At 39.3% G+C, this 27,952-nt stretch overlaps 1 protein-coding gene across 2 annotated transcripts; it reads left to right on the forward strand.

Annotated features, from left to right (window-relative positions):
- Positions 1–97: 97 nt before the first annotated feature.
- Positions 98–27,945, forward strand: dsg2l (desmoglein 2 like). Of its 2 annotated transcripts, XM_056743185.1 has the most exons (15): positions 98–493; positions 2,675–2,797; positions 3,784–3,939; positions 11,615–11,756; positions 13,210–13,370; positions 14,193–14,327; positions 14,488–14,673; positions 16,481–16,746; positions 17,334–17,476; positions 20,471–20,683; positions 20,979–21,203; positions 21,830–21,948; positions 22,171–22,470; positions 26,073–26,474; positions 26,548–26,723. In XM_056743185.1, the coding sequence occupies exons 1-15, from the start codon at positions 452–454 to the stop codon at positions 26,569–26,571; spliced, it is 2,637 nt and encodes an 878-aa protein (XP_056599163.1). In that variant the 5' UTR covers positions 98–451; the 3' UTR covers positions 26,572–26,723. The 2 variants fall into 2 exon arrangements, with proteins under 2 accessions (XP_056599163.1, XP_056599162.1); XM_056743184.1 differs by having other exon boundaries at positions 107–493; positions 26,073–27,945.
- The last annotated feature ends 7 nt before the right edge of the window (positions 27,946–27,952 follow it).

Here is a 27,952-nt window from a genome sequence, read left to right on the forward strand (position 1 = left end):
TGAAATTCTTACTTTGTTTATTTGGTAACATCACACGCTTTTGAAATATTAGCAAAACATGCTTAAGGAACTGTTGTGAAATATCGAGTTCTGTTTTTACGGCTGTGCGTGTTAACCATGACAACCGTTGAACGTACATGAAATATTTCAAAGAGAACACAAACGCAACCCCGCATTGCGTTTCCGTCGATTGTTGTCTGAATGGAAACTTGCCAACTCTGGAGAAATAAAGATCCGCTGTATTATTACTTCAAACTCATCACCGAAGCAATGGAAGACTTTGATGAACGCGCTCGTTTGTGGTCGCGTCACGTCACGTCGCGTCGCGTCGGATGGGACGCTCAGCATAGGGCGCATTGTTGAGAGAATTGGCTCCGCCCGAGCGCGCTGAAGCGCACAACTTTCCTCAGTGCGCGAGTAACGGAGCGGCGTCCGTCAGCACAAGAAAACAATGGCTAACATCAAAGTTATATCAATGCTACTGTTCTTAGCGGTGAGTAAAACAACACAACCACTCTCACCAATAACATGTCAACGCTGCGTTTCAAGGCTTAACATGTACATTTTTAAAAAGAATACTCTACTTTAGCAGCGCGCGCTCGTGTTTGTTTGTGGATAAAAGTTAATTTATGACGTGTGGTGTGTGTTTTAGAGCAAAAAGAGTTCATCGTGTTAATCGGCACAGTTTTCTGAAATGTTACAGTACGTGCGTAACTTCCAGTGTTCGTGTGTGAGCAATGGTGGTCATTCACACACACACACACACACACACACACACACACACATATGTGTGATAGTCAGGGAGGGGCTCGTGAGGTTCACTAGAAATTCCTCACTGGATGAAGATATGAAGTAGTGCTCAGTGGGGTCAGATCAGTTTGTACTGGACTTACAGGAAATGTCCTAATGATTATGTCAATATTCAAATCTGCTAGTGTTGCCCTGAATAAGCTATTTCACAGATATTTGACCTTTAGTAAACAAAAAAGAACAATCGGCATACCTTTGAACATCAGCTTTTTAAATTAAGTCCAGTTAACATTGCACAGTATTAAGAATCAACTTTTCAACTTGTTTGCTTGCTAAATTCAGATATTATTGTGTGTTGTGGATAAGGTGACCACCTGCTAATAAGCCCAAGGGGGGACAAGGGGTATGTTTCTGACGGACAATGTGGGACACTGGCTGGCGCGGCGGTGCCCCCACCCCCCAGACAGACTCACAGATGGTGGTTTACCCATTTCTAGCACATACCACCTTACATGGTATATTAATAATGCCCTTTTCCCCTAAACATGTGTAATTGCTGATGTTTGCTCATGAATAGGCCAGCCAATGTATATTTTTTTAAAATAAAGATTCACAATATTTTGAACATTCAATGAATTGACAAAATGCACTTCCACTAACGATTTACTTTAGCTATTTAATTTCCCCAGTCTTTCTTTTACCCACACCTTCTCTTTTTAATTAATGGCTCAGACCAGTGCGTTGCTAGGGCCTTTTTAGGGGAGATAAGAGTTACTGTAGATCAGCTGGTGCGGCAGTGTTATTCATTGTTCTGAGTTCAGAGGAAATAAAAGTGTACAGAAGCTCTATGTCGTTTTCAGACGCTTCAGTATTTTTATCATTAATTGAAAACATATTGTGGAGGTAATAGATGAACACACAGTCATGAGAGTGACAGCGCTAGTGCTCATCAGAATGAATGGCAGGGAAACATATTAAGTTATTCTTACTAAATAATGATTCAGCAGTTGATTGTGACACTTTATTTTATGGATTTGTGACTGTTGTTGTCACTTTGAAATATAAATGTTGCACATTGACCGATTAATGTGATATTCATTTGAATAACAATAACTTGTATTTATGCTTTTCTGCATATTCTTTCTTAATTATTTATTTTAGTAACGTATACAATATGTGGTGATTAGAGTGTGGCTTTCTCTCTCTATATATATATCCTCATTGGAGGCTGAGCCCCCCTAATACTGAAAACCTAGAATCGCCCCTGGCTCAGTGCGCGCGCTGTCATGACAACAACGGAACAACCTAGTCAGCAGTTCAACTGATGGGTGGGTGTGGCAACAGTAGCGTGCTGAACTGTCAAGTAATGTTCGTTTGGCTGTCTGGGGCTCGAGGATATAGAGCGACCAACTTTTTTTTGAGCAAGCTTTGATTAAGCGTGACACGGTTTCAATTTGCGGGACGCATGAATTGGGCTTCAAACGCTGTGCGCGCACGCGCTACGCAGGACGGGTGGTCACCCTAGTTGTGGACTGGTGAGTTTGGTTCTAAAATGAAATAAATCTGTTTTTTTATTTTGCATTCCAACTAATATCAATCAAACTCCAGTTGTTTTGTTTTGATTTAAGCCATAAAAACTAAAAAATATTGCTAACTTACACAAAAAACAGAATAAAAACATCATAACATAATAAAAAGCATGATTTAAGAACATTTTAAAAAGAGATATATCTCAGTTTGGAAGCAAACTATTCATATGTAGGCCTAGTACACATCAGTTGTGTAAAACAAGTTTATTCAGGCCAGCACTTATCTTCAGTTTTCATGATTCCTCTATTTTGCCTATTCTGCAATGTTATCAGTTGTCAATGTCACCTTAGAACTCAGTTGTCATCATTACACACGTGTCTTTTTGTTTGTGGAGGTATTGGAGGCTCGGCCATCTGCAGGACTACAGCCGAAAATACGACAGAAGAGAGAATGGATTGTTCCACCCCGAAAACTGACAGAGAATATCGATTACACAAATTTGGAATACATTGCCAAAGTAAGATCTTCACAACTCTTCACTTGTGCTGGCCTTCTATCTGCAGTGATGAGAGCTGTGCCATTGTATCCAAAATGATGTTGAGATGATAGAACAGAAGCATGAAAATAAATGGGCTAAACAGCTTTTGTTGATGCCATGATTAAACGCTGAAGTATGTAAGCAGGTGTAGTTGGGTTTCCTATTTTGATAACAGATGCATTTTAGTGCATCTATTATTCGTGGCTACGCTAGTGCTTTATGTGACAGGTGTAATGGCTGGAATACATCACAAGACTTTTAAAATCAGGACAGATTTTTTTTTCAAACTAGACATCATACACTTGCAGACTTTGAAAGTTTCAGATAGAAACACAGTAAAGGTGGGTGTACACAGTGCGCATTTTGCTGTCGTATGTCTCATTTCATTTAATTTCTCTAACCGAGAACCAACGTTCGTTATCCGAACATTAAACGAACATTCTCCGTTCATCCGTTTTTTCTCTTCATTTTTATTCTTTCGCAAGCCTTTGCTGCCTCAAAGAAAGCAATCTCTTTTTCTGGCTCCATGTTTTTGGCACGGAACTTCCTGAGATTGCTTGGGAAATCAGTAGGGTGTTACAATCGTGTCATGTATCACTGCTTCCGTACACTTTTTACTCACTCGTGACGTGTGCGTAGACATACGGTCTTCCGACCATCAGTGTACACTCGGCTTGATCAAATCTGCAGACTTGCAAAGAGTCAGACTTTTTTCAAGCATCTGAGCAAAAGTCTTGCAGTGTATTTAAGCCTTAAGAAAGAGTGTGTGTTTGTGAAGATAGCTTGATCTCATTGTACTGTATCCACCACACTGAAAATCACCCATTGCTTCCTTTATCTTTGAAATGAATTCAAATAAAATCTCGATATAGGACATGGCCTCATTCTGCAGTTAAGGACTGTGATAGGAAAATAATCGAAATGTTTGTGGAATGAGATGTTCCTTTTATAATGAATGTTTTCAGATCCGCTCAGATGAGGAGACCAGGACCACTATAAGGTACTCTCTGACTGGACCCGGTGCTGATCAACACCCCTTGGGATTGTTCTCGGTGGGGCATGAAAACGGCTTGGTGAAGATCAGCGGTGTGTTAGACAGAGAGAAAATTCCCAGCTACCACGTGAGCATCTGTTACGCCCTGCTATAAACATTTACAGCATTGCTGTCAGTCCTCCTCTGACTAATCTATGATATCGGGTTAGTGTGAAGAACTTAAGGTCCAACAAGATAAAAACAGAACTTTGGAAATTGATATCTTTTAACTAGTGGTGGGCCGTTAACGGCGTTAACGCCGGTAACGCAGTGAGCCTCTTAAAAAATGTCGCCGTTAATCTATTCTCAAAGTTGGGTTGGGAGCTGGGTCTATACTACGCAAGCTATGATTACTTTCACCTTGATATTTTAGCGCGGATGTATACCAGCTTAACTGCACTGTACGGGGCGAGAACGAGATTTTTCAACTCGCGTGATTCGCGTCATTCGCGGAAGCAGAAGCCGCCTCATCATGTCATAACCAGGGCTTCATTCGCGCAGCAAGTAGGTCTATTGGCTCTTTGCATTAACATATAAATCACTCGCGCTTGACACGCCATTCGGGTTTGGTCTGAACACAACATACTGTTACTGTGAAATGACCGCATCAAACGTGACGTGCTAACATGGATACAGCTATGAAGCCGCCGGGTTTGCTTCAGGGAATATTAATTTTTAAGAAGCTTCCCAATAGAAACATCGACAAGACTAATGTTGTTTGCACATTGTGCAATGCGGAATTGGTTTAAAAAAAAAACTTTCTCTCAACAGGTAGTGGTCTAGCTTTAGTTGAAACCAGTAACTTTGTATTGAGATCTAATGTATTATGGCTCCTGTATGACATATCGCTCGTTGCTCCCTGACTCTTTGTAAGTCGCTTTGGATAAAAGCGTCTGCTAAATGACTAAATGTAAATGTACTGTAGGAGCTCTTCCAGTCTCAAGTACCACCTAAACGCAAATCATCACTTAGCTAATGCGGAAGTAAACACAAGTTCATCTTATTGAACATAATTTAATTTTCATCACCAATTATCATAGTAGAACAGCTTTCTCAAGCAGTTTGTGATGCATTTTGGAAACAGGAGATGAGCCCCTGGTCTAATGCGCCACCTGGCTTGAGAAACCCGTTCTCAAAGACTTACTTTTAGTCATTATTTGGGTAGCACACATATTCTGAATGCCTTCGGCAGAATTCAAATGAGCCATTTTAATCTAGATTAATCTAGATTAAAAAAATTTATCTATGCCCACCACTACTTTTAACAGAGCACGGTTATCATCATGCAGGCACTGTAAAAAGGGTTCCATAGTGTTTGCGGAAAATACGGGCAGCTGTGGTTGCCAGGAAAATTCCGTAAAAAATACAGGAAAAGCACGTAAACAGCTTTGTAGTTTAAAACTGCAGTGCAAAAACTTTAAACTGTGTATGGACTTAATACATTTGGGTCTTTTATATTAAGAGCATTTCTTTATATAAAATGAAAACATGGACCCGATGCATAAAAGTGAAAACATTACATTGACTTATTTTATTTATTTGCAATTCATTATTAATAAACATCAAAGTCACTTTTAAACAAAGCAACATGCAGCATAGCATCAGCACCGTATTGCTTGACCTTGACTTAAACACTCTCTCCACTTTTCAGCATAGTGGTGACCCACAAAACATTTAATGTCAGAAAAGACAAGAGAAAATAAAACATCGGTAGTTTTTACTGAAAAATACCGACAGCTGTGGTTGCCAGTAAACTACCGTAAAAATACAGGAACATCCTGTTTTAATTCGTCCAATAAATTCACTGCGGAAAACATGAGCCACACCCACTATTCATCTTGGAAACATGTCAGAATACTGAAGACGATCACCACTTCTGCTTCACAGGGACTTCAGCATAACATCCATGACTTGATGTTTTATTGTTGTTTAAAGTCACCAGTATTGTGATCAGTGTTTGCTTCAGTTGGGCTCAATCATCCTTCATTTGTTAAACAGCATTTCTTTTGACTGCTATGACAGTGCTCCATAAAACATATAGGTCATAGCAAATAACATCAAAAGAAAGTGAGTAAAGGCTTTTTTTATCATTTACAGACTTTTTATTCTTCTATGCTGTTGTTAATTTGGTTTATGTCAAAATAGTGTAACTTGAACATACACGGGTGAACTACATTTTCTGCAACAAAAAATATAAAGATTTTTTTGATGTCGACTCAGGCATCAAGGATCAGTGTATGAATCTCAACAGTGGTGACCAACAAATGAAAATCTTTATGCCGCAATGCATGCTGGGATTCATGGATGAGTTTTGTACTTTGATGGTACCCAGAATGCATTGTGTTTATCCTAGGTTTTTTGGTTGTCACCATTGTTGAGACAAACAGGTTTATTCTTGATGTCTGCTAGTCCATGTGCTTTATATTCTTTAAGGCCTTAAAAACATAATTTAATTTCATACAGTTACATAAAGGAGAGTGAAAAGAATCACATTAAATCAGTGCTTTAACTCTAAAAAACTAGATGAAAACAGTTTAGCCAGCTTTTCCACATATTACTGTTTCAAAACTTAGTTATTAAAACTAAGGTAAGTCTTAAAACAAAATGCAAAGAGTCAAGATCCCAACTAAAGCAAACCATTATGGTGACTCAACAATACACATCAACATGTAAACTTGGGTTAACTCTCAATAAAAACTTTTGTAGACGTACAACAGAAATAAAGTGACAGTGGTGTCTGTAAGTGGTAGTGTTTGTGGACTCTTTGTAAAAACTATTGAATTTCACTGTTAATTTCCCATAGAATTTTTAATAAGTTTATGATAAATTGAATAAATTGATGGCTAGCACTGAAATTCCCTTGCAGTAATTCCGCTATTAGCTTTGCTGAACTTCATTTAGCTGCAGTGTAACTTAGACACGCCGGGAAGACAAAGAATGTCACAGCGCATTGTGAGCACGATTGTCGCATGTCTACATTTAAAACAAAGAACTTGAGCAAGGCTGCCAGTGACACAAAGGCATAACTTTGATTTAACTGTACAGCCCTGTCAAATGTGGCCTCAGCAATCAGATGAATTACAATTGTACAGTTTCATCAAGTGACGAAGTTTCGTCAAGCGTAATTGGATTTTACATTTTCATTTATGCATTTGGCAGACGCTTTTATCCAAAGCGACTTACATTGCAATGTCTTATACCTTTATGCATAAGAATGTGCTATCCCCTGAGAAAGAACCCACAACCTTGCGTTGTTGATGCAATGCTCTTACCACTGAGCTACAGGAAAGCTACATTTTAATATGTCTCGAAAATGTTTCGGGGGCATTTACACCTGGTGACATGCGTCTGCACGCTTGTCTGCATGCAAGTTAACACATGTTTAGCATATTAAAACTAAAAACATGTATCATGCAATAGCTGTTTAAAAACGCATTATTAAATTATTATAATTATTTCAAAAATATTATTTAACTTAAAATAAAAAAACATTTTAAATTGTTTAACTGATAGTATTATTCGGTCAATTTTTTTACTTAAACGGTCAATATGAGCATCCCTAAATCCAATGTAAATGACGTACAATGGGCTTGCTTGAGCCTTATCAGACAAATTCCCATAAATCACTGACTTAAAGCATGAAAGAGCTGCCAATAGCATGCCAGTTACAGTTTGACTGTTCCAAACTCGGTTTATCTTCTGATAATGTTGATCATGTACAGACGTGCTCAAATTTGTTGGTAACCTTCCAGCTGATTTAAATTTTGCTTCATTCATTATGAAGAGTGATGAAATTAAAAGCTTTTGTATCATGTGTACTGTCATAGAATAGGCAAAGCAAGTTGATTTATATATCACACTTCTACACAATGGCAATTCAAAGTGCTTTAAATAAAATGATTGACAAAGACAAATAAGACGTATCTAACAGCAAACAATAAAACAGCAATACAAGTTTAAAGTTTTAAAAATGTGAGACTGATAAATGTCCTAGGTCCCGTTTCAGTAAGGAGGTTCAACATAGTCTAGGTTAAACCTTGAACTCATAGTTGGTTTACTTGGAAATTTGAAACTTTTAGTTTTTGGTTTCAGAACAGCTGATTTGAGTTAGTTCAATTTACTCTGGGTAGGTCTACTCTGGGTTAAGCCCTTCCACCACAACTATAAAAAGACATCATCAATGGAGCTTCGATATTACGATTCACCATGGCAACGACACCAAAATAATCAACATTATACTTTTTTGCTTAATTTCTGCATGTATGTCGGTATTTATTAAATTCTTTATTCGTGCACTTTATTAAGTAAATTCTCATCGTCCATCGAAAATTATGCTCTGATGTAATACATGTAAGGTGGTTGATGTTATTGATTTAAGAATGGATGAAATGTATTTTGATTAGTGCTGTCAAGCGATTACATTTCTTAATCTAATTAATTACATGGTATGGCGATTAATTAATCTAATTAATCACACATACATACAGACCTACAAGAAACAGATTTTTTACCATTTATTATTGAATTACAAGCCTATATCTCAGGTTAAAGGTCCTGAAATTTCTTATCACTGACTGAACAAACCTATGAATTAGGTTACAGTGGATGACTTGCTGACTGTTGCAGCCGGGGGTGAGGTGACCACCAAGCTCGCTAAAACATGCTTCGAGTTTAGGTGGTATTTCAAGCTAGAACTGCTTCGATGATAGGCAAATTCCTTGCCACAGATAACGCAAATGACTTTTGTCAATGGCTCAATTGGGATCTCTTTTGTACTTAAAATGGCCATTCAGCAAGCCAGGCAGTTCTACGTCCTTTTCGTTTTGCATCTTTATCGATTTGTTACTAGGTGGCTGCAATCCTAAAAAGTGTACAGATCTGTAGAAGGGCGGTGCCGTTAATTGCGTTAGAAATATTAACACATTATTTTTTCCTGGGATTAATTAATCTAATTAACGCCTTAAATTCCCAGCCCTTATTTTGATATATCTAAATCACTGTAAAGAAAAACGGTAGTTTTAATATAAATGCACAGGGAAATGACAAAATTCCACTCGAGTTCTAAATTGCTCTCCTGAACTCAAAGAACATCCCAATGAATTAATGCAGCCTCTTCATGAATCCTCTGTTAAAGCACATATGACATTGTCACTGAGATGGTCTCTGTGTGATCATAATGTGTGTCATGAATAACTGTTTTAATGAATGAGGCACACCACTAGTGCTTTAAAAGGGGGAGGATGTCGAAATAAACACTGGGTTTACCAAAGAAAATCCGCTCCTGACCAGTTTAGGTTCACAGAGTAAGTTACTATGGTTACTGACTCTGAGTAAAAGTTACCTCTCCTTTAGAAACGGGCTTGAATTACCCCGCATTATCGGGTTTGACAAACCTCACATTCTGAAACTGAAAACCCAGAGTTTCCCTCTTCTCAGGGTTAATATACTCAGAGTTTTCACTAAACCTCCTTTCTGAAACGGGCCCCAGGTAGCCATTTGAGTTTAAGAATTTGGTCAGCTGAATGAAGACAACCTTCAGTTAGAAAGTAAGGTTTTGTCTAGATTGGTCTTTTTTCTAGGTTTTGTCATTAGTCTGCCTCATCATGTCATGTCTATTCTTGTTCTTGTGACAGATTCATGGCGAAGCCTTAGGTTTTATGTGGAGAGAGAGAATGACCCTTTTGGTCTTCCATACTCTCTCTCCGGTCCGCGTCTGTTCCCGCCATCTCGTTTCCTCGTTAACTTTCCATCAGTGTTTCATCCCCTACACCTGCTCCCTTGTTAATTATCCTTTGTCTGTCTCCCTATAAAATATCCTTGTGTCTATTGTCCTGTGTTTGTTCGTTGTACTTGTACTTACCCTTGTGTGTGTTTGTACCCTACTCTGTCTTGTGCTATACCGCTGATACTTATTTACTCTTAGATCCCAGTCGTGTTATTGTTTGTAGTCTTGTCGTGTTCTTTTTAGTAAGTTTGGTTTTTTGGTTTTGCCCCATTGTGGGAAGTGTTGTTTTTTCAAGTTTTAATATTAGTTGTGTCCTTGCTTTTCCCCTATCGTGGGTTTTGGTTTGTATAATTAAAGTATTTTTGTTCCCCCCGTACTATCGCACCACCATGGACAGGCTCCCAACCAGCCGGTGGCCGTGTACTGGGTCAGTGCCATCGGCCTCTGCAGGGCTATGCTCGGGAGGTCGAGGGCATGAGTCCCCTTGACCTTTACTGGAGCAATGGCATCGATAGCATTTTTTACTTATGCATTAAAGCTATCGAGGAGAACATCCATAGTGTCTGCAGATATATTTGCTGACAAAAACATAGCATTCATAAACAGCTCACTGGTGTTCTCATTTATGAATCTCTTTTTTATAGAGACGGGTCTATCTTCAGTGGCAGGACTGATTCATATATCAAAGAAAATACAGAAATGATCAGACAGTGCCACATCTCTAATAATAGTGGATGAAATGTTTAGACCTTTGCTAATGAGCAGATCCAGAGTGTGTCCACGATTGTGTGTGGGACCGTGCACATGCTGGATCAGATCAAAAGAGTTATAAAACATTTAAAAGTTCATTTGCAGTGTTGTTTTCTGTCTTGTCTACATGAATATTAAAATCTCCAGAAATAACAAAGCAGTCAAATTCTGAGGAAATAGCTGATATCAGTTCTGAAAAATCATCAATAAAGACTGAGGAGTATTTGGGAGGTCTGTAAATAATTGTAAACAGAATGAGTGGTGCACCTTTTAAAGCAACACTCAAGTATTCAAAGGACAGGTAGTCACCAAGTAAAACTTGCTTGCAGTCAAAGAGATCTTTAAATATAGCAGCTATTCCTCCACCTCTCCTAACAGCTCTGCAAACATTTATAAAGGTAAAGTTTGGGGGGCTGGAACTTGCTAAAATTCATATTGACAAGCCACAATCCTTGTAAACAATGGTGGTTGCAAATTACTTTTATCAGTTTCAAGTTATTTCTGAGAAAGTTGTGCATTCTCTTTTGTTGTGGAGGGTACCAACAAATTTGAGCGTGTCTGTATATGAAAAAGTGCAGAATAAGATACAATTTTGGAATTCATTTGAACGAGAGCGAAAGGAGCGCAACGTTTCTGAGCAACGCAAAATCTTTAATGTTCCCTTATTTATGAAATTGAAAAAATGACAAACAATGATGCTTTATTTATTTAACAAAATATAGTTTGTTGCTTTTAGTAGTCTAGTCGTAAAAAATCTTTATTTTATCTCAATATTTCAGGCCTTAAGGGAGCTCCCCTCTGTTGAAACACTGGTTTTTATCCACTTTTTGTTAATAAATATTCACACTGTGGAGAAGTGCTTCACGGCAACCTGAGGATCGGGTGTGTCTCCCCAGACCACAGCATATCCATCTTTAAATAGACATGCAATGGAGCACACGTCATCACACGTCATTCAAGGAACGAGTGCAGTCTCCGTGAATGAATCCCCAGATCTCAATCCACCTTGTGATGTGGTGGAACGGGACATTCACATCCTCTATGCTGAGATGACACATCTGCGGCAACTGTGTGATGTTGTCGTGTTGTTCTTGGGACAAAGAAACATCAGGCAATTTTAGGGAGGCGTACTCAATGAAGTGGTGACTGAGTGTATACAGGAAATTGATCATGAGGGGGGATTAGTGCAAGAGGAAATAAACCTTAAAAGAAAATGGAATGGTGTTTTTGTGGGAAGGACAGCAATAATGAAGAATGTGAAATGTTTGATGCCTTTCCTCTATTCCAGCTTCGAGGAGTGGCCAAGTTTTTGAACGGCAGCAATGCTGAGAAAGATATTGATCTGAGGATCGTGGTGCTTGATCAGAATGACTGTGCTCCGGTGTTTACTACTCGGACAAGTGGAGCGGTTCATGAGATGTCCGCAAGAGGTACTGGCAATATTCATCCTAATGCCTGTTATAGAAATGCCAAAAACAAATGTGTATAGACCATATTTTATAACATATGCATAAAGAAGCAGAAAATAACTGTTTATGACAAAGTGATCTGATTGGAAATATGATGGCTGCTATAAGGTTGTAAGTATCTCTGACTCTTTTCACTTTTATGCATTTTACTGCAACCTCCGATGCTGAGGTTGTATCGAAAAGGATCGATCCTTACATAAAAACATCGATACTAATGTGTTTTTACTACAGATTTTATTTATTTACTAATGTTGTTAATAATTTTATAATAAAGAAGAACTATTTATCTCCCATACACCTAGTTTTACACACGTTGCTCCTCCCTGCCCTGCTGTGTTTTGTAGTCCTCATCACGTGAACAACGGAAAAGCAGTTTTAAAAGCTTTGATCTTTAGTAATAATTTTGTAGACTTTTTTTAAATCTAGAGAAGTAGTAGTAGGATAGGGAGAAATTGTTTTGTTGTATATCGTTTTTCTGTCCTGTTAATCTGTTATTGTTACTATTTCCCAGTCATAATTTGGTGCAAAGTTAATGCTTGTATTCTATTTGTCAGGATTTAGGACTGTTGTTTCGGTCTCAAGCCACTGGATGTCACTGTCTCCTTGTGTGGTGTTTCCCTAGTGTCATTGTTTTCACCTGTTCCTCATATGTCCCCTGTGTATTTAAGTTGTTCCCTGTTCCCTGTCTCATTGCTCAATCTTTAATGTTTTGTAGTCTTTCCCCCCCAGTCTCGAGTGGTGAGTTTTTGTGTGCCTCGTCCGCTGTTGGTTTTTGGAGTTCTATTAGAACATTATTATTTTTGGATCTACTCTTTGCAGTTGTTTTAGTTTCCCTTTTTTCCTGTTTCTTTTTTACCTTGTGGATTACCAGCATTTTTTGTTAGGATTCTTAAAGAGAACTTTTATTTGCTTGGACTCTTCGGAGTTGTTTTTGTTACCCTACCTTACTGAGCCTTGTGGATTACGTTGTCTTCTGGGACATTATTTAAGCTTCGTGTTTTTATTCAAGCGTCTGTGTGTGCGTCTCTCTTTGGGTTCTCCATTCCTCAGTGGCACCGTTGTTAAGTGTTGACCCACAACACCGGAGACGTTGATATCGGCAATACTGGCCCTGCTTTCACTTGGTATCGGATCGATACCAAATTTTACAGTATCGCCCACCACTATTATACACCATAATATTTGTTAAGCCTTGTCATATGACCCCTTTAAATATATGAAGAAATATAATTTTATTCAACTAACAATAACAAATAGCAATAAAATGTGTTTTCATTTTTAGGGGAACTTTAAGGGCCTTGACTATAGCCGATCTCATTCTACTGCTGTATTACTCTTCATTCTGTAAACAAGAAATACACATGTCCCACTCACGGTTGTGTATCTCCATCTCTGCACTTCTGTCATTGTAAAGATACGTTTGTGATGAGCATCACAGCAACTGATGAAGATGAGAAAGGAACATTAAATTCAAAAATCGCCTACAGCATCGTTGAACAGAGTCCTGCTAAAATGTTCTACATTGATCGAGAGTCTGGAGGGATACACGTCATGCACAAAACTCTCGACAGAGAGGTACGCACGCACTCACAAACATTGTCATACTGAATGTGAAACAATATTGTTTGTTTTCTCTGTTGAATTGTTTATCGACAATTCTCATAGATTCTGCTTTAAGTGTTTAACGTGTAGATTCCATTCAAGAGTTCATTTTAATCTTTTTAAAAGACCCATTTTCTCTTTTTGCTACATCAGTAGATGGAAACTCTGCTCTGCTGAGGTGTGAGAATTATATTTTCATTTATTTCAAGGACTTTATTAACAGTTTAGTAAGTTTATAGTTCTGTTTGTAGTGCTAGTAAGCTCTGGGTGTGTCAGAATCTTCATGGGAGGCACAGTAGTACTACAAGTGAAGAAGATAATGAAATTGATGACAAATACATCATATTTAAACCTTTTCAAGAAATGGACGAAGGGGTGTACTTACTGCACATCACTACTTTCTGAGAAAAGAAAATGTAGGAGACATTTAGTCAGTTAGCATGATCATGTTATTGGTCAAATTACATTATTGGTCAATTTTATGAGTTTTTGTTCAGTGAACAGTGTAGGGAAGCAAATAAAGTAATTGTAAGCACTGCGCCTCCTATGGTGAAATATTTAATGGGTGTAAAACCACCACCAACTACGTTTGACTGTCAACCTGATACTGTCAACTCATAACTTCACAATATGCATGCGGTAAACACTGTTTTTAATAAATGTAAGTACAATATATACGTTAAATAAAATAAAATGTATTGTATTTAGAAAAGTGTATAAAGTATAGAACCCTAATAATAATGCTGGTAATGTTTCTTGAAGAGGAGACTGATGTTTGCGCTTTTCCCATCGCAGATACACGACAAATACACATTGACTGTGAAAGGGACAGATATGAATGGAGCTTCAAACGGAAACTCAGGAATGGGAGAAGTTGTAATCAACATTCTTGACGAGAATGACAACATTCCCACTTTGGAGAAAAGCGTTGTAAGAGGTTTTTGAGTTGTAACTAACCCTAAACATCAACCGTATCACTCATCTAACTAAACGCACTGGGTCTTATTCATTGCTTACATGAAAGCATTCGAACAGATCAAATAAGTAATCCTATTTTCTCACTATGCCTTATCGATCGCTTTGTTTTCAGTATGAGTGCAGTGTGGAAGAAAACACAAAGCATGTGGAAGTTGTCAGAATTCAGGCCATTGATGCTGATCTCATTCATACTGACAACTGGTTGGCTGTCTTCAGCATTATGTCCGGAGATGAAGCCGGTTATTTCTCAATAAGCACTCTCAACCACACCAATGAAGGCATTCTCATCCTTAATAAGGTATGTTGAACTCTTAACCAGTACACTTATGTGTATCAGTAATAGTTAAAATAATTTCGGTGAGGTGATGTATACGCCTTGACCTGGGTAAAAGTCAGAAACCTGATCAACACCTTTGGTTTGGTCTGTAAACACCCAGTAAGCAAACAGAAGGCAGCTGTGGCGAGAAATGAAACATCAAATATCTTTGGTTAGACATGACAGTTCTGTTAGGGTAAACATAATACAATACCAATGACAAAACAATATATATTCTTAAGGATATCTATTTCACATTTTACCTTACAAACTGTAAAAAAGTAGTCATGGAGTTACTCAGTTATGTCTGTAACCTCTGTTCCCTGATGGAGGGAACAAGACATTATTTGGAGATAGAATGGAGTTTGAACTTGAGAACCTATCAGCTCTGATCGTAATTTCAAAAGGCCAATGAACTTGGCGACTGGGATTCGCATGTCTCCGCCCCATACATATGGGAATAAAGTAAGAGGGTTTGCCCATACATTCAGCTTTTGTGCTCAGGAACCTGGGAGGTGTCTCCTGGTCACTGCAGCAGATGGCAAAGCATTGTACACTGCACTGCAACCCGATGCCTGGGCAAGCTAAAACATCTCTGCATAAGTCTTGACAAGGGCTTGACTGCAAAAAAGAAGGGATCACTAGAGTGTCTTCCGCATCTGTTACCAAATAATGCCACAACATGAACCTTATCCAAGTCCCCTTAATGAAAATCCTGAATGAAGCTGAATTAAATAATGAGAAGTGCCTCGTTCAGGGTACGGAGATCCAAAATGGGCCACAGAACGCCCCCCCCCAACATAATGAGCATATCAAGAAAGTGACCCAATTGCAGACTGTGGTCATATATGCATACTATGGTGCATAGTATAGCTCTGTAAGTACCCAATACATATATTATATACCCCAATACTATGTGAAGCATACCTGCAACCCGGTGCCTGGGCAAGCAAAGCTTCAACCACGTGCTTGACTGCCCAAAGAAAGGAGCTCTAGGGATTCTTCCAAGTCTGATACCAACAAATTGCCTTTTGATGCCATAACATTAACCTCTTCCTTGTCACGCATTGTCTGCATGAGCCCTCTATGGAATGGTCCCGTACCGCCTATCAGGATGTTTGAGTGAGTGTAGTGCGGCATGAATGGTCCGCGGGTCTAGATTGACATCCACGGGAATCCCCAATCATCCTCGCCACTCACTGAACTGAACGGCTGCACTACAGCGGCAGCCGTGACATCAGCACTTTCACAGGCATATTCTCGTGGTGAGTACATGCCAGATCTTTGATCGCTGCTTCTGTAGCTGGTACCCAAAATTGCAATGCAGGTATCATCCCCGTCAAAATCTTTCACGGCAGCGAGAGATGTCTGAAGACAATGCACGCTGTGGATGAATGGATATAACTCTCTAAGACGTCTGGTCTACTGCCAAAATGGCCTTGGGAACGTTGCACACTAAAAAGGTGAAGAGTCCACTGCTTATAAAAAATAAACTTGAACAGAATGAAGTTGCATGTTGGCATAAACATATGCCTCGCACGGTTCTAAAGAACAAAAGCTGAATGAATGGGCATTCCATCTTCCTTTATACATATATGTATGGGTGGAGACTCCCATATGTATGCCTTTCAATAAGTTCAATGTTCTTGTGATGTAGCAGTCCTATTACGCACTATTTAAATATATGCTGGCCCCAGAAAACCAAATACTCTGGTGAACACACAAGTCCTTAAATGTAAAGAACAGCAAGTGTGCTACGATCCTTCATTTAATTTGTTCGCTCTGAAAGGAACTGGACTATGAAGAGCTGAAGGAAGTTAACCTGCTGGTGTCCATCTCCAATAAGGCAGCGTATCACTCATCAGTGGTCATAACACAGACCAAAACGTACCGCATTAAAGTCAATGTGGTCAACCAGTCTGAAGGGCCACGCTTCAAACCTGCTATCAAAGTCATCACACTGTCTGAAGACATTACCCACATTGACATCAGAAAAATCATCACCAACTATGTGGCCATCGACAGTGACACGCTGTTAACTGCTACTAATGTAAGGTGAGAGTTCATTCCCATTGAAAAGTAATATAACAAATGTTTTATTAAACGTCTCTGTTGTTTTGCTAGACTTCGATGAGGAAAAACGGAGTGTAAATGGACACTCACACGTAATTTCCCAGAGTCAGAAATGTCACAAATGTGTCATCTATAGCTCTGTGGTAAGAGTATGGCGCTGACAACGCCAAGATATGAGAGGGGATTGCACATACTTAGAAAAGAAACAAGTGTATAGGATAATGGAATGTAAGTCATTTTGGAGAAAAGTATCTGCCAAATGCATAAATGTAAATGTAAGTCTGCAATGGAGACTCAATATTATTGAAGACATCAACTCAAACATTTCTCATTAAATTTATCCAATTCGGATGATTTGAGCTCTACAATCTACATCAATCTACAATTCTTCTCATTTGTTTCTGATTTATGTCTCCTAAACCGTTTTAGCAGAAATATATGTTAGACCAAATTGATTCTTAGCTAAAACACATCTGAGAACTCCTTCAGATCTCCTGAGCTATGAAAGAGCAACATCTGAGCAATTACATTCTCCTCTAGAAAGTCAAACTATTCCTTTTATTTTTAAGGTATGCGAAAATATACGACATTGGCAACTGGCTGCTTATTGATGAGAAGACGGCTGATATACGGCTTAATAAAATACCAGATTATGAATCCAAGTTTCTGATCAATGGCACTTACTACGCCAAGATAATCTGCATCACCAAAGGTATGTGAACCAGTGGCTTCTGTCGATATTCACAGATTCATGAAAAAAAGCTATATTTTTTACCAAAAAAAATGAGTTGATATTAAGGCTCAAACAATGACATTATTCTTTAAAATGTATCTAAATTGGCCCTTTCGCACTGGACATGGAAAGCGAAATAAATGTTTAATTAGATTAGATTTTTTCACATTTGTGGATCGATTCAGAATCATCCACGTATGCAAATCAAAAATGTCTGGACAAAACTGCAAGATAAAGTATATTTTGGGAGGGTAGTTCTCAATCTCTTCTCTATGCTATGAGACAAAGCAGCGCATTTAATTCACTTGTCAATAAATTAGTTCAAGTAGAGTTCTCCAAAACCTTTTACTGACTGTTTAGACCAAAGAACATGAACATGTTTCTGTAAATACGACGGTTTGTTAAAGAGTAAGTAGCATTAGATCATGAAAATTACATCTCATCCAGTGTGTTATGTTGCTGTGTTTGAAATAAGCAGTCTGCCAAGTTGTAAGTCCTAAGGTAATTAAATAACAAAGTTATTGGCTTGTAAAAAAGGGAGTCGACTCTGAATCACGCAAAAGAGACGCGTCTCTAACCGCCACGTATCTACGTCACTAGACATGCGTCCCCGCCTACGTTTTGCTGGAACTGCCGCGAAAACTTCACTCTCCTCCTCCAAAACACTGTCGCTTGTTCGTGATGCGTGTGCCGTCTATAACCTGTGTTCTACATTGTGAAACTAAGTGCATCTAATTTAAACTACCAAAGGAAGATCGTCTGAGGAAACAATGGTTACAATTCATTTTCAAATGACACCAAAGGAGTATAACCCCAGGGTTCTACTGTGTGTGCGTCATTTCACCAGAAGATGCTTAAATAATCTTGGCAAGTTCCCTGCAGGGTACGTTAAAAGACTACCTTATATCTGTGTTTAGCAACATGTACCATTATTTCTGGGGTATTACAGTTTATTTATCTAGCTATGAACCCGGCTAATTTAAGTGTTCAATCTATTATCGTCTATCTATTATCTACAATCCTCTTTGGATTTTTCTTCGACAGACTCGGGCTCAAACTCGTAAATTGAAATCCCTGCCATCTCCATCTATACACTGTATATAATATATAACCTGTAAACCCTAATCCAGTAATGATGGTAGGCGTTCTATTTATGACACATGATGACAACACTGTAAGATATTCAAGGAATGGGAAGAACGAGGCGGGAACTGGTGAACGTTCAACAACTTTTAATAAAAAAATAAACACACCACAAAACGAAATTAAAATGCCAGCAGCTCTCACACGGTCGACTGCCGGCCACTCAAACATATAACATAAAATCCATGCCTGGTCCTCTCTCCGGTCGCTCGTCCTTGTATGCTTCCGATCTCCTCCAAAGAGATGTGATACCCGTGCGACGCACAGCTGACACTCATTATCATCACTTGCTCTCGCCCGCCTTGCTTGTTACAAACGCGTTTGACCAATCACAGCAGACTACACCATCTGATTTATAACATGACACTGGGCTAGCGGATATGAGTAGATTAGACGGATGAATCGTGGAACGAATAAGAGTCAGTCAACAAGTAAGGTAAGAATAATTACCAATTATTAAGACACAATAGTGTTTTTACACCTTCTATGAACATAAACTTGTTGTTGGACACTCCACAAACCAAAGTATGGACTTAAAAATCAAATGCTACTTACTCTTTAAGCAGACGGAGGTACTGGGCGCGCTGCATAAGACAAATACAGTAACACTGCCCAAACCACTGTACCTTAATGTAGGTGTATAATGGTTTTATCAGACAATGTATTCATTGCATTCGTGGAAGTTACTGATGGTTGAAATTTAGTATTAATGAGCCATGTTTAATTATTATTTTATACTTGTTCACAACCTGACAACCGAAATAGAAAACCGAAATGACTTTTTTTGGCACACAGTTGTGATGAGGTGCTGTTACAAATATGTAAATTAGTACATCGAGAATGGATTCTGAATCTAATCGTAAGAGACTAAACGATTCCCACCCTTTATGCCTGCATACAATATTTTTGTCGCTGTTGTTAATATGTCAAACGTCAAAGAGCAATACGGGTCACATGACGATAATAACTTTGGGGGTCTTCACCGTCTTCTTTTACTGATATAACAGCAAACTTATTGTCCGTCAGCAGCACCTATCATACAGGAGTTGTTGACGATAAATTATTTTGCTATTGATGTGAAAGCTCAGTTCGTCAGCCACTTGCTTCAATGTGGTTAATGTGAATGGACCTTCAAGGGCCCTAAATCAAGCCATTTTACAAAATGTAATATAAATCTTAGGAGTGTGTGTCTGTAAAGTTTCAGCTCAAAATACACCACAGATCTTGTATTACACTGTGCCCTAATCATCCATTTTCCATTGAGGAAAAACACACTGTTTTGGTGTGTGTCTCTTTAAATGCAAATGAGCTCATGGTCTCCGCCCCCTTTCCGGCAGAAAGTGCAGGAATGTGTGAGCCTATGCTTCCAGTAACAACGAAGCTGAAGAGAATGAACACATAAAGTGAATGAGGAACACTGCCTGACAGTGTACCACCCGGTAGGGGGTGGAGACAGCAGAGACTATCAGCAGTCATGGGCGGGGCTTAATCAATGTGACGTCAGTTTACTGAAAGAATCCCAACAGCTCCATCAAGAGGACTGTTGAGGTTTATTGGGGATTTAAGATAAATGAATGGGTGGATTTGTTTCATTCAAGGGTGGTTCTGTACACACGCTCCTGACACATAGATATGTTTCAACAACATTAAAAAATGCATATCTCACATTTCAAAGCAGTCAGCCATCATTTTAGTTAATAACAGTTGTTTGAATGTTTACATTACATTATGGAAAGGGTTGGTCCAGCCATAAAATCTCAAGTTTGTGAAAAGATTTGATTTGTTGAACATTGCGGAAATAATTATCAACGGTCCACACTCTTGTTTCAGATTTCCCAGCTAAAACCGCCACAGGTACGATTGCCATTCAGGTGGAGGACTTTAATGACCACTGTCCCATCCTGAGCAGGCCTTCTCAAACACTCTGCTATGGAGAGCATGTAGTTCACGTCACAGCTGTGGACGGAGATCATTACCCCAATGCAGAACCCTTTGATTTCAAAGTGACCTCGTCGGAGTCGTGGAGTGTCCAGCGTTTCAACGGTAATGAAACAGTATTTAATACTGCAGTTTGATTTCTGGTAACACCTGGTGTAATGTTTTCCATACGAAAATATCTTCTGGTATCCCAGTTATGCAGAGACTATTCGTACCACAGGTTAACCCATGTGTGTAACGATTCATGGACACTGCAACACTACAACTGTATAAACATTGATCAGTCCATGAAATATTTTGTTAGCTATTAAAGGTATTAGCAGTACCAAAGCACGTTCATTCATGCATGCTAGAGTTGATATCTTGTGCTTGATGATGTTAAACGGCTTCTTTTTCTCAGACACTACAGCAATATTCAGATCTCATGCGAGACTCTGGCCCGGTGTGTACCGTCTGCCTGTGGTGGTGCGGGACCAGCAGGGCAAGTTCTGTGGCGATCAGCAGGTGCTTCAGGTGAACGTTTGTGCATGTGACGCTTCTAAAGTTTGCCTGCCAAGACGACCGGACTCCAGATTTGGAGCACCTGGTGTTCTTCTAATGCTGCTGGGACTGCTGCTCCTCCTCTGTAAGTGATGTTCTGTGTAAAGCAGGGATGGGCTCTTCTGGTCCTTGGAAAGTCGTCGTCCTCTCCAGAACCAGAAAAGCCTGTCCCTGGAGTAAAGACACATTAAACGTTTCCACAGGCGCTTCTGAAGTAGCTGCATGTCGGTGTAAATGTGACACTGTCTGGTCATTGCTTTGTCAACATGTGGTCCCATCGCCAAGTATAAGTGCTTACAAAAGTCCAAGTTAGGGAATAACTCGAAAATCCTTAACTGTTGCTCTGATCTCGGTAACGCTTTCATTATAGCTGTCAGACCGACTGTAAAGAACTCATCAGAAACCCCGGAACTCTTCCTAATTTTAGCGAGATGATAATAATGATAAAGACACAATGTATTTGACATGAAAAAGTAAATGTAGTCACAATAGGTATAAGCATAAGAGTGAAAATATTTTAGACCTAACTGGTATTTTTTTTAAGTTGAATTATGTCCCAATAGATGACATGCTGACGTGTTTTGCCACATCACAATGTTATGCCACCGCATTTCATTTTAACTGAAGTGTTTGGCCAAAATGCGGTTGAATAGCTGGTCTTTGTTGTTTGGCTGATAATATCGCTGATAATCACATTGATTGTGTTTGCAGTGTTTCCTCTTCTGCTGCTTTTCTGCATCTGCGGTGGCGCAGCAGCTGCGGCGAATTTCCCGTTTGATGCTAAAGAGCACCTTATTGTGTACAACACTGAAGGACAGGGAGACGACAAGGTATGTGTTCCCATGAATTCATATTTATGTCTGTTGCACACTTTTTACAAAGTAAAAGCAGCTCTACTGATCATTCAGTATAGCACAAAAACATTACAGACCACAACCTCAATTTAAAGACAGTCACTGACTTCCTTTAAGCACTTGCTGAGTGTTCATTTTAGACCTTGCATACAGCACGCAAATGTGTGAAAAGCTGATTTTAATGAAATGCGCTCACAGGTAATGGCTCTCCTGGAAATGTCAAAAACAATTGATGAACACAAGAGCAATACTGTGGAAGTTGTAGGGGGAAGACAGGAGAAGATTAGTGATGCTGTGGATGCTGAAAGATTGGACTGGTCCTCCTTCCATCAATATGACCGGCGTGGTAATGTGTATCATCACCACACACATCAGTTTGATGCGGAGCAAATGTACAATCGCAGAAGAGATGAACATATGATTGCCAGTTTCAAAGAGCACAACATCTATGAAGGGCTTGCTCTGTCTGAAGCTTTCTTGGCCAGCTACTATTCTAATGTGAGTATCACTTTTATACAGCTCAAGCTAGTGTATGGACTGATTTCCTCTTTGGTACAAACTAGAAGATTTGAGACTATTTTCAATTCGTTTTCAAAACTACTGGAAAAAAAGGGGACCGTTCTCCAAATTAAAAAGCCCCAAATGTCGTTTGTATAATCGTCTTATCACGAACACCACTGATGTCTTAAGGATGAAAATTAAACCCGTAAGATTGACTTTACACAAAAATATCCCTGAATGCAATGCATGCAGTCAGATCTCATTCAAACGCCATCACGGCTGAGGTATCATTTCATCTGGGGGTCATTTTAAACGTGTATTTCTGCCAGAAGTTCTGCATCTGAAGGTTTATTGTGGATGGTGCTCACTTTAATTGCTCTTCCTTATGAAATTCAATCGTTTGACCTCGGTAAACTTGGAATATTTGTATGATTTGAAAAACAATTGTATGATGTGTTTTGTTGAGGCAGCTCTAAAATCTTAAAGAAGGCTCAATTTAGTGGGGGAAGACAGATGCTTTAACTTTGGTTACAAATGATCTTAAATTCTGTTCAATTTCACTGATGCTGGTGAATTGCAAGACTGAAACTGTACATGACTGATGTAGTTCTTCTCACCTCCGCTCTCATAAGATACAAACACCAACATCAAACAGACACGGAAATTGAATGTGTTAGTTAGAAGTTGTTAGTTGGTCCGAGCCAAACGCACAGTGGTCTTTGAAAATCATCAGTTAGCGAGCTAAATAGTTGTTTTCAACTCTGGCCCAAGAGATCCATTTTCCTGCCGAGTTTAGCCCAGACCCTGATAAAACATATATGGGATTATTCAAGTATGTCCTCACTGCAGAACGGCAGATCCAGCGGACGTGGTTGAATCCAGGTCCAGTCTCCTCCCACTGCATTCGATTGGTCAACAGAGTTTTGCAACAGTTTGTCCACAACACACACCATACCCGTGATGTGGCTCTATCATTTCAGCATTGAGTTGTAACTAAAGTTATTCTTTAGATGGAATTTTTTTTTTGATTTAGGTTTAGTGTGAGGGTTTGGGTTGAGGTTAACATATGTTTAACTGTGATCATTACTTACAGACGTACACTTAACTATGAATGTATTTCCTCTACATTATCAATCAAATGAAGATTTACATTGTAAGTGCAAACGTTAGCAACCACAGGTAGCAACTTACTCTCCAAATTGTGAATACCTACAGTTGAAAGAAAAAGTATGTGAACACAGCACAGACTGCTCAATGAGGTGAAGAAGAATCCTAGAGTGTCAGCTAAACACTTACAGAAATCTCTGGCACATGCTAAAATTTTTGTTGACAAATCTACAATAAGGAAAACATTAAACAAGAATGGACTTCATGGGACGACACCACGGAGGAAGCCACTGCTGTCCAAAAAAAACATTGCAGCACGTTTGAAGTTTGCAAAAGAGCACCTGGATGTTCCACAGCACTACTGGCAAAACATTCTGTGGACAGATGAAACCAAAATTGAGTTGTTTGGAAAGAACACACAACGCTATGTGTGGAGAACAAAAGGCACAGCACACCAACATCAAAACCTCATCCCAACTGTGAAATATGGTGGAGGGGGCATCATGGTTTGGGGCTGCTTTGCTGCCTCAGGCCCTGGACGGATTACTGTCATCGAAAATTAATTCCAAAGTTTATCAAGACATTTTGCAGGAAAACTTAAGACCATCTGTCCGCCAACTGAAGCTTAACAGAGGATGGACGATGCAACAGGACAACGACCCAAAGCATAGAAGTAAATCAACAACAGAATGGCTTCAACAGAAGAAAATACGCCTTCTGGAGTGGCCCAGTCAGAGTCCTGACCTCAACCCGATTGAGATGCTGTGGCATGACCTCAAGAGAGCGATTCACACCAGACATCCCAAGAATATTGCTGAACTGAAACACTTTTGTAAAGAGGAATGGTCCAAAATTTCTCCTGACCGTTGTGCAGGTCTGATCTGCAACTATAGGAAACGTTTGGTTGAGGTTATTGCTGCCAAAGGAGGGTCAACCAGTTATTAAACCCAAAGGTTCACATACTTTTTCCACCCTGCACTATGAATGTTTACATGTTGTGTTCAATAAAAACATGAAAACGTATAATGTTTGTGCGGTATTAGTTTAAGCAGACTGTGTTTCTCTATTGTTGTGACTTAGATGAAGATCAGAACACATTTTATGACCAATTTACGAAGAAATCCAAGTAAGCCCGAAGGGTTCACATACTTTTTCTTTCAACTGTATATAAAGTGTGAGGAGTTGGATCTGGATACAACCTTGCCCCCGGATCTTGTGTTCTGCAGTGAGGACCATCTCCAATATACTACAAAATATAATGCGAAATATTATAGAGGCTCATAAATTTCCAAATATTGGAATCTAGTACTTATACATTTCGATATACAGCAATAAACATACAAATATATTTAGAAGTGAAAACGAAAACAACGTTTGATCCTTTATTTAGTATAACTTGCACATAGTCCCTATATCTGTGTGTATGTGCATTCATATTTATATAGACACATTTACGGAATGATTTAATGTTCCCAGCATGCTTTGGTTCTGACTGTTAAAGGTTATAACAAATGTTAAAATTGGGTGTTGTTTCATGTGTTTATACGCAATATTAATATAGAGGGAGATCTGTAAGTGTTTAATGTATTATTTTGAAATGTATATGGGCTTCTGGTATGTGTAAATTCGTATGGCTACCATTGTGCTGAAGAGTTGAGCCTGTGGTTATGAAAGCAAGTTGTTTTTTCTAGTTGCCGCTACAAGGAAACAAATCCCTTCTGGTTCATCCCTATACAGATCGGTCTCTTAATGAACAACAACAAAGACTGAAGTGATATGTTCTAAAGCTAAATGATACCGCATTTATCTGGTAGTGTATATTGTATATAGTGTATATTGATATGCACTGATTGAACTTAACAAATGTAGTTTAATTTACATTTACATTTAGTCATTTGGCAGACGCTTTTATCCAAAGCGACTTACAGTGCACTTATTACAGGGACAATCCCCCTGGAGCAACATGGAGTAAAGTGTCTTGCTCAAGGACACACTGGTGGTGACTGCTGGGATTGAACCAGCAACCTTTGATTTACCAGTTCAGTGGTTTAACCCACTAGACCACCATCTCCATGACAGAGAAGCAGATGACGTAGATCAGTACGCCACAGTCCCAGAGCCAATCACCACTCCAAAAAAACCCTGCTACCACACATTTGTGACGTTTGTCCGACTGCACTTTTCAAACCTAAAGAACAAAACGCAAAAACAACCAATTTACACTTTGATCAAGTGTATGAGGGCTTGTAATGTTTTCAGTAATGTACAATCAGCATATATCTGTTAGCATCCCAATAATGTGTTCAGGGGTTTTATGACGCTTTAAGTTCATGAAGTTGTAGTTTTAGTCATGCAGGATGCTTCCAAACTTGTAGATACACACAAAATGCACATTTAAAAGTCTGTTTGTTTGGTATTTGCAGCTAGAATTTTGAATGCATCATTGTTTGCAAAGGTTTATAAATGTTTTAACGTCCTTTGTGTTATGGCAGAGGGCAAGATGTGTGGCTAAGGAGGATGATACCGGAGACCAGCTGTTGGTCTACGACTACGAGGATCAGGAATCTTGCATGGGATCACTGGAGGACATCTGCAGTTTCATGAATGAAGACAACCTTAACTTTCTGGATGACCTTGGCCTGAAGTTCAAGACTTTGGCTGAGATCTGCTCAGGTTCCACCATTGAGACTGATATTAACGTGTCCAGCCCAGTGACCACTAAAGCGGTGCCATCTGTCCCACACAGAAATGTCAACACATTCGAAAAGGTAAGCGGTGTGCACTCTCAAGAAACCGAAAACACCTCCAGCGCCTCCATCATCCTTCAGGCTTCAGGCGTGGAGCAGGTCAGCCGCGCATCTCTGACAGGAGCGTACATCCATGAGAAAGTAATGGTACAAAACCCACCCATGTTCGTCCAACAGCCTGCCTTGTACTACACCTCCACCAACCCGCTTTACTTTGTAGATCCTCATCCCGCTCTGCTGGTGACGGCCAGCCCAGTCCAGGATGTGCAAGAGAACATGGTGGTCGTGGATAAGAAGAACATGGACACCACCCAGCATACTACAGTCAAACATGACATGCAGCAGTACCAGGGATTAGTCCTACTGGAGAACCAGCTGAAGATAGGGAGTTTGGCGGCGCAGAGCTCTCTCTCAGGAGCTGAAATGAAACAGTCTACAGCGGCCCATGATGTCAGCCAGGTGCTCTATTCAGCCAGCAGGCGAATGCCAGCAGAGAGGACGTCTGTGGATTCAATGGATATGAGGGTTTGTCATAGTGTGTCAACAAACATGTGAAGTCATAGTTTCTACATCTCTCTTGCTCTACTGGTTAAATGGAAAATTTGAAAAAAGTGTCCTGTCCTGTCCTGCAAAGCTGCTGGTGTACACTCTACTTGTCCTCTGCTGACTGGATAACTGCACAGAAATGATGTTTTATTGACAAAGTTCGGGAGGAGCATGTGCAGATTACTAAACCGGCTGGCTTCCATGACCAATCTCACCAATCATCCATTTAGCTCGTAGAAAAAAACCCTACAAATACACAAGAAGCCTTACTCTCTTTCTCTCTACATTTTCGCAACATCCCAAAGCCACCCAAACTCCTCACCATCAGTCCATTTTTACCGCAGCATAACAGGGGGGAACGACCCAAGTCCGGGCACACACCGGGACAGCACGGGAAGTCCGTGACTTTATTGATTAAAAGTGAACAGATGTTATTGAGTAAGTACCCATTCACTGCAATCTTACAATAATGATTTTGAGGTTTAGCTGTCGTTACGTCACTCATAACGAAGGGACGTACAGTAACCTGCAACTCTATATTTCAAACAGCAAAGGTTACAGCTTTTTGATATCGTTTTTTTTGCGCTTGTTTTTTAGAGTAACTGCAGAGCATTCATGTGTATTTTAAGTATATTCTACACTACATTTAAGAGGATTTGCACATTGTACACACACATTTTGATATAATTCAAATGTAACTGCAAAGAGGGTTTTTACACATACACACATACAAGGCAAATGCAGTCTGTTGGTTTGTATTTGTATTTTGTATTGCCTAAAGAATTTTGACTCAACAGCTTTTTGCCATAATTATAGAATAATTCTCCTGGTTTATTGATGATGGGAATAAAAGAGTATCTGTGATGATTGTACTTGGTTTCTTCCTGTTAAAAGATAGAGAGGAAAGATGGGCAAAACAAACACTGACAACAACAAAAGATGGACTTGCCTTACGATATTATATCGCTTCTAGTTTTTATTCTTTTATGACTCTTTATGATGTATCTGCTACTGTATGTGAATAAACGGAACCTTCTAACACTACCTGAATAAACATCAGGATGATAAGGTTCTATTTT

This window comes from Triplophysa dalaica, chromosome 3 (assembly GCF_015846415.1).
Source record: "Triplophysa dalaica isolate WHDGS20190420 chromosome 3, ASM1584641v1, whole genome shotgun sequence".
NCBI lineage: Eukaryota > Metazoa > Chordata > Actinopteri > Cypriniformes > Nemacheilidae > Triplophysa > Triplophysa dalaica.

What these genes read in the sequence shown, in the direction of transcription:
- dsg2l (XM_056743184.1), top strand. Translation starts at nt 452, where the DNA reads ATGGCTAACATCAAAGTTATATCAATGCTACTGTTCTTAGCG. An exon ending in CAATGCTACTGTTCTTAGCG is followed by an intron (nt 494 to 2,674) that starts GTGAGTAAAACA and finishes TTGTTTGTGGAG; the next exon opens with GTATTGGAGGCTCGGCCATC. An exon ending in GAGTGTCCAGCGTTTCAACG is followed by an intron (nt 20,684 to 20,978) that starts GTAATGAAACAG and finishes TCTTTTTCTCAG; the next exon opens with ACACTACAGCAATATTCAGA.